Source organism: Mesitornis unicolor, unplaced genomic scaffold (genome assembly GCF_000695765.1).
Source record: "Mesitornis unicolor isolate BGI_N332 unplaced genomic scaffold, ASM69576v1 scaffold1410, whole genome shotgun sequence".
NCBI classification, from domain to species: Eukaryota; Metazoa; Chordata; class Aves; order Mesitornithiformes; family Mesitornithidae; genus Mesitornis; species Mesitornis unicolor.
Genome location: NW_010158780.1, coordinates 109,432 through 117,087, shown reverse-complemented (window position 1 = coordinate 117,087; position 7,656 = coordinate 109,432). Strand labels below are relative to the sequence as shown.

The following is a 7,656-nucleotide window of genomic DNA, read 5'->3' as shown; positions in this document are numbered from 1 at the left end:
TTCCCTCTGAATAAGGAAATTTATTTTTTTCATAGCAACTTGGCTGTTCAGTAACTACATGTTACTGAAATGTTCAGCAAATTACTGTATTGTCACATATGTAAGCAAGCCTTACATTTTTTTCTTCTGCGAAAAAGACACAGAAAGAAAGGTCCCACAATGTCTATGGCTGTGGATTACACATATGATGGGTGACACTAAAAAGAGATAATATCTTGAGGTTCACTCTCCTGTTTCTACTCCCCTGCCCCCAGATCTTGCCTTCTAATCCCCCCATCTCCGTCTGATCCTGGAGAAGGTTAAATGAGACCTCAGGATTATCTCAACATGGGAAATACGCATTAATATGCAGTCTGAAGCACAAGTTTGCTAAGCTGAATCTACTCTTACAGGTCCAGTGCAGGTTGCGTTGTACGCAGTGGAGTTCTGCACCAGGCACTCGGGGTGGCAGGGAAGGCACTTGGAGTCCCTTTCAAACTCTCTCGGCTCCCTGCAAACCAACAAGAAGAAAAAAGAGAAATAATTAAAAACCAGGCTGATTAACAACTGATAATTTGTGGCTGTCTCTCCTTTTGTTTCTTTTCCAGTTCAGACTGAGATGACATGTCTGAGACTTGAGGAGGTACAGGCAGACCCTTCTGGTTACACCAGTAGCACTTGCTCAGCGCAACCAGGAGGAAGTGAGAGTAAGGGAAATTTGTTTGATGGTGAAGCACATGGCACTCCAGATTGCACACTACAAATTGGCTTACTTTCCCTTTTAAACTAACACCACAGAATATTTGCAATGATTTCCAAAGGCTTTTAAATGGTATTGATGCAAAGAGATCAGCAAAAAACGGTTCAAGTGATTCCAAGGTTCCAAATAATAATTAGGAAAGTTAAACAGCAATGCACTGGTAATTAAATTCACGCCCTCCCTACAACACACAATGAATCATTAAAATATGAAAGTTGGAAACAGATGGTTTCAATAGCAATAAAGCTGTTCCACATCAAGTAATGGTGTTATTAATTAAACTAAACCTACCCATGATTTGACACAAAAAAATACCCAGATTTGCCCTTCAGGTCATAATAGCTGCTGGAGAGAATGCACTTACAAAAAAGACAGCTGCTGAACTGCAAGTTGCTAGAGAAATACAAACATCGGGGCATCAGCACCCTGTCAAGTATTTGCTTAATACTCATGATTTTTAAAAGTCAAACTTTGAAAGATTTATTTAAAAATCCCTGTAATTGTCAGTGTTTGCCGTGCCCTTCTTGCCTACATCATCTGTTGAACTGACTGAAGAACACACCCCACAGTCCTCACACACAGGCAGTGATACATTTTCCTCAGACTGAGCAAAGCCAAAGCAATAATTTTGCATGAAATTGCTGCTTCCAGTGCTTTTCGGATGAAAGCTCATTCTCCCTTGACTGCAACTTTGCAAACTGCAAGGGTGAGCCACTCATTTGAGAAAATATAAGAGTCCCTTTGCAGTAAGGAAGCCTATTGAGCAGTGAAGGCCTGGCTCTGGGGGTGACTGAGCTCCCACTGACCACAGCTGGTTCCAGCTCTCACCCGATATGCTTGATGTGACAGGCATAGCTTGGATTTTCACCAGAGCTTTAAGCTCCTTTATTTGTCAGAGAAAGAAAGCGTAAGACTTAGCCTCCTTGGGCCTTCAGAGAGCCTCCTCATAGCCTTGAGGGGATGTTTTCATGGCAGTCACCGTGACAGGAGCAGCTCTTAAGCAATGATGAACGGGTAAAAAAAGCTACCTCAGCTCCCAGCTTTTCCCTCTTTTTAGGCACTGTGCTCATACAATATCTGCAAAGCTGGATAAATCCTTTCTTCCTAGTTATAACATGTTCTAAAACCCAAAACCCCCAAATTGTTGCCAAGACTTCAAGCACCCCCCCAGACACCTTACCCTTGCAGGATATTGCACTGTTTCACACACTCCTTCTGGCGATCAAAAAACCTGCAGGAGAAGCAGTGGAAGGGTCCGGGGCCCCAGCAACCCACGTCCGAGCACAGAGGGTCACAAATGTGCCTGGCAGCAGCTGGGAGAGAAAGAGATATAAGAAAAAAAGCCATAAACTTCAAGGGCAAACACAGCACTGCATGTGACTCCATCCTGACCAGCCAGCTTCTCCAACGTGTTCCGAAGCAGATGTGAATGGTCCTGGCAGTGTGGAATAAGCACACTTCTCTTAAATCCCAGAGCCTGAGATTAAGAGTGATTTCTGGCCTTTCAAAATAAGAATAAGCTCAGCTGGGACAGCTTAACAGTTGTATGGCAAAGTTAAATCAGTACCAGGCTGAGAGAGTTGGGGTTGTTCAGCTGCAGAAGAGAAGGCTGTGGGGAAACCTTACTGGGGAATTTTCACTATATAAATGGGGTTTATAAGGAAGATAGAGAGAGACATTTCAACCAAGGTCTGTAGTGACAGGACAAGGGACAATGGTTTTAAACTGAAAGAGTGTAGATTTAGATTGAACATATGGAAGAAATTCTTTACTGTGAGGGTGGTGAGACACTGGCACAGGTTGCCCAGGGAACCTGTGGATGCCGCATCCCTGGAAGTGTTCAAGGCCAGGCTGGATGGGGCTTTGAGCAACCTGGTCTGGTGAAAGACATCCCTACCCATGGCAGGGGAGTTGGACTAGATGATATTTAAAGTCCCTTCCAACTCAAACTGTTCTGTGATACTATGATCAATTTCCAAAATACAACAAATTCATATTCTGCGAAGAGAAATACTTAGATTTTGGCCCAGGGACTGCAGTCAACAGCAGCAAGGTTGAACAACAGCTTCAAACTTGTCACAGAAGTCCAATGTTTGGAGCTAGCTTCTATGTCCTTCAATATTCATGTAATGGCTTCACTATGCCCATAGTGATGATGCAGCTCCTTCCCATCTACTTTACCCCATGAAGTCCACATACTCAGTGGGAAAAAAATCCCACTTTTCCCTCACCACCTTCATTAAAGCAGTATCACGGATGAATTTTTCAGCCAAGGGAACAGAGAGAAAAAAGCCTTGCTTGAATTACTCTTGCATTTTAGCACAAGTTTCCACAGTGGAGCAGAAGACAGCACTAACTTACCACACTCATTTTTATTTCTGTTCTGTATAATCTTTGTTTTCTGCCTCTGAGTTGCAAACAGGCTGTGCCAGTCCATGGTGTCAGCGTAGCAGAGGTTTTTGTTCTTCATGATGGCAACATCTCCGTCACTTATTTCCTTGAGGGACCGCAGCCCCAAGGACTGTATTTTCAAGTTAACAACAGCAAGGGAATACTGGCCACTAAAATGGACATGGGGAAAAAGAAAAAAGTGCAGAAGAAAGAGAGTTAATAAGCAGGGTTTAACTCAGCACATTTTTCTTTTGGTTTTCAAACGTGTGTTGCCGCAAACATTTTTTTCATGCAAAACAGTGCTCAGCCCTCTAAGTTTAATGCCTGGTACACAATTTAAGTATCATAAAACAACTGCAATACTCATATCTGGTTTTGCACAGGCATTTTATGCTAAAACTAGCAGGACATGTGTGCTCTGCCAAGTAAATGATGTGCATCAGTGGCTGTAAGTAAAGCAGGTACTATTTTGCAGTGGTCCACCTAGTCATCTTTCCTCTCAGGGTAAGCCCAGGTGGGGGCTGGATGCACTGCTGGTGCCTGCACCGCCTGGCAGCCATGGTCTCCATCCCTGACTCCCCAACTACCTCAGATCCCAAAGTGCTTCTGATTACAATGCAACTTGCCCTGCACTGCAAAGGGTTTGCTCTCTGTCCTGCTTGCACTTCCTATAGGAGGCTCAACACAGACCTCTACACATACAACATGGAGCTGCAGGTTTGATCTGTCCAGGGCACATTATCTGCTGCTACAAAGATGGTGCTCGACTCCCTGTAGGCTTTTTCCCATTTTGCATCAGTATGGGAACTCCTGTGTCTCAATGCTTGGTACCTTTGTGTGCTCAGACAAACATAGCTCTAAACAGAGTATCTTTTACAGTCACTCTGGCTCATTATTTACTTACTGTTGCTTGGTTCTCCCTCGTATAATCTCCAGATTTTCGAAAGCATAGAGATCAGTAGCATTATCAGGCCAGGCCTGAATCAAAAGAAATCCTGAAATGAAGAAAAGAAGATTAATAATAATTATAATAGTAATAACAATGATAAAATCGGGGTCAGTATTGGCAGCAGAACCTCCTCCTAAAGCTCCTCCTGCTCCAGGAGGAGATGCCTGTACTTTCCCTGTGCTTATCTGAGAATCTCAAAGTGAAACATGACATTTTAGGGAGCTGAGAGATATTTTTAAACCTTGTTTCATAAACAGTTTACTTCTTAGCCTACCATGAGGGCTTAGGAGCACAAGAGATGAGTGTGTTGGTGAGCTGCACATCCTGCCGCACTGAGCCGCCAGTGGTGATGGCTCTTGCCAGCAGATACCCTGACTGAGGGGCTGTGGGGTCCAGTGCTGTGGGAGAAAGGCATCACTCTGTCCCATTCGTGAGCTGCCCTCAGGGAACAGGTTAAAACTGAAGAGAAAGCTGAAATGGAGCAGAACAGACAGCTGCTTGGAGTGGATTTGGAGCAGATTTCCCTGCTCAGGCATGGCACCTGGGAAGAGAGGGAGAGTTTGGGAAATTGCAGGCTACTGTATGAAGCTCTGGGGTTGGTCATTGCTACCCTGAAGGGAACCAGACAGGTAAAAGACAGAAAGAAAAGGGGAACTGGAGCCATGTCTGCAGGCCCAGCTCTGATGTTACACTCATTTTGTAATGGGCTGAACAAAATTACTTTTAATTGATACTTGGTGTGAGATGGCAGCTGAGCTCTGCTGGCTGCTTTGTGCTCCTGGAGACACATTCACGCCAAGGAAGAGCTCTTCAGGCTGGAGAGGGCGTCTCCATGAGGATGACGTAAGCCACTGAGCACACTTCCCTAAGGAGTTGCCGAAAGGTTTTCCACAAATAGAAACACACTTGGCTTTTTTTAGATGGAGTGGCACACCTCTGTATCACCACATACTTCTTGGGTGGCTGAGGATCTCCTCCGCTTTTATGGTTTGCTACGGCTGACAGGGCAGCAGAAGGGATGGTCTGGCCAAACCACACACCTTGGATGGGAGAGCAGTATGGGTTATGTGGGCGTAACGCTGGCCAAGAACTGCTGACCACCTTTGTGAAGAGTGATCCCTGGTAGTTCAGAGACAGAAACCACTCGCTTGCACTTCTTTTCACATGCTTAAAAAATTTCCCTCCTCTCCTTTTTGTTTTTGGCAGTACACATCAGAGAACATTTCAGCTTAAAACCTATTGCTGACCTGATATTTCTTTGACTGTTTTGAAGACATCCAACTTCTTGGGGTCCAAGGGTAGGGTCTTTGTGAAGGCATCACTGAAAAACACAGAATGGGGAATCAGTCTCAGCTTGAATTTCTCCCTAGCCTTTCTCCTCCAGGGCTAAACAACCAGTGGGTAACTCACCCTAGAAATGCAACTGGGAGAATGCTGACATCCCCATTGATCTTGGTACAGTTTTTAAAGGAGTCAATGTTTGTGGCATTTATGGAAAGGATCCCTTTAAGATCACCTATTCCAATGCCATTGCACACTGTTAAAAGAGAGATACAGAAGTCAGGGGGGAGAAGAGTGAAGCACAATCACATGGAAAGGAATAAGCATGAAGAAGTCATTAGTCCAGAAAGCACTCCCATACTGTCAAACCTACCACTGTAAGATGAGTTTCATAGATCTTTTGCCTACTTCTGCTTTTTAGAAAGCACCACAGGATAAACAATTCCTGTCTGCCAAGCTGTGCTGCTCTGGCCCAAGCATCTCTGCACACAGGCTTTGGCACATGCTCTTCTCTCTCTTTGTCCCATTTCATTTTATTCCCCTTGATGAGTTACTGGGAAGGACAAATGGAGGAGAAGCCCGATGTGCAGGATACACAGGCACAGGGTGCATGCTTTATCTACTGTACTTGTGGTGTATCCCATGTTTCCTGATCAAATCCCTTGTCAGATCTCCACACATCTCACTGGAAATTTCTATTGAATTTGCACTTAATTAAGGCCAGAACTCCATGTGTTTTTTCTAATAAGCTACCTATCATCTCAAAGCCTTACTGGTTTAGTCCATGTTTTTTTACCTTTGCTGCATAGCCCGTCACACTTTTTACACTTCCGAACACCGTTTTCTTCTACTTCATAAGTATCAGTATTGCATGAGCGAACGCAGGAGCCGTGGTCTGTCACCACGTAGTTGTCTGGAAAAAAACAAGGATACAAAGGTCCTTGAAATATGAGAGGGATGTGCTGGGGGCTGCACAGGCACTTCAATACTAGGAAGAAAGAGGGGTTTTGAACTTTCAGCATACTTAGTGAAGTACAGGCATTAATTATACTCACAAACAGCCTTTGAAGATAGATAGGCATACAGTGCTATCACCATTTTACAGAGAGGGGAATGGTCACAGAAGGATAAAACAACATTGCCAAGGTCAGGATGTACAGCAGTGCTGTAATCAGGATCAATACACAGCACCTCTGATCCCTCACCTTCACTCACTCTTCAAGGCTAAGGGTCAGGCAGGGCAGCGGTCAACCTCAGAAAGAGATGTCAGTTCTGTAAGCTAAATCCTCTCTTACATATAAGTCTCAGTGGGTTAAAACACCGTGGACATGGAATAACATGAAAGAAAAAGCAAGCATCTGTACAGGAAGCAATGATCACAGGCCTTGAGAGGGAGTGTTTGAACAAATAACTTTCTATCATTCCTAATTAAGAACCAGTTAAGAACTGATAATGCTTTTGTAATCCACAGGATTGATCCCATATGACTTGTTTGGCTGTTGTTTTGATGATTCTCATAAGGTGCTTTTTTTTCCCCATCAAGAGAAAAATCTTCAGAAGTCAAAAATGTAATGGTTAAAAATCAGGGAAGGTGATGGATGCAATCAGTTTGAAGTGGCTGTCTTCTTTACCAGCTATTCTCTCATTTTTGTCATCTGTTCCCAGTTCCCACAGAAGCTGAGAACAAGAAAGTCCTTCTGCACTTGGTCATAGTGCAGTGGGATGACACGGATCCCTTCCCACCTCCCTCCAACACCCAACCTCCAAATCCCAACCTCCTCTATGGCTGCAACCTGAAATGAACTTACGTGGACATTCCCTCACACAAGTGGCTCCAAAGCTGTATTTTCCATCGGGGTTGACATCCATCTGATAAGTGGTGGGGTTATACAAGACCAATGGGGGACATGTATCCTTGCATGTAGCATCATCCCGAAACTTGCGGCATGCCTGTCGTTGAACAACAGCGCTCATTAAACTACCTTCTCCTTAAAAAGTGACAATGGTTTTATATGAGCTCTTCAACAACACTCTGACTGCCTCATCTGTTCCCTGCTTAGCTCTAACAGAAGCCCCAAGCACCTACAGGGATGGTTCATTGTGCTTTGAGGGTGAAAGGTTGCTTCAGGTTGGGTGATTGAGTTTAATAATTGAAAAAAAAAAAAAAAAAAAAAAAAGGAGAGAGAACATTAAGATTTCTTGTTCTGAACAAGAAACTTTGGCATCCTGGTGGAGAGCTGCTGGGATTCACGTGGGAACAGGAGCAAATCTGCATGCCTTAGACAGAAGACTTTTC

General features: G+C 44.1%; 1 protein-coding gene across 1 annotated transcript in view; it reads right to left on the bottom strand.

Moving 5' to 3' along the window:
* Positions 1–7,656, bottom strand: part of EGFR (epidermal growth factor receptor) — a gene marked incomplete at its 5' end in the record, with an annotated part of 40,419 nt that overhangs the window by 26,225 nt on the left and 6,538 nt on the right. Inside the window, 8 exons of the mRNA XM_010184459.1 lie at positions 391–490; positions 1,920–2,052; positions 3,101–3,300; positions 4,035–4,125; positions 5,327–5,400; positions 5,490–5,616; positions 6,157–6,273; positions 7,169–7,310. Coding sequence (XP_010182761.1) covers positions 391–490; positions 1,920–2,052; positions 3,101–3,300; positions 4,035–4,125; positions 5,327–5,400; positions 5,490–5,616; positions 6,157–6,273; positions 7,169–7,310 — 984 coding nt within the window. The remainder of the gene's footprint in view (positions 1–390; positions 491–1,919; positions 2,053–3,100; positions 3,301–4,034; positions 4,126–5,326; positions 5,401–5,489; positions 5,617–6,156; positions 6,274–7,168; positions 7,311–7,656) is intronic.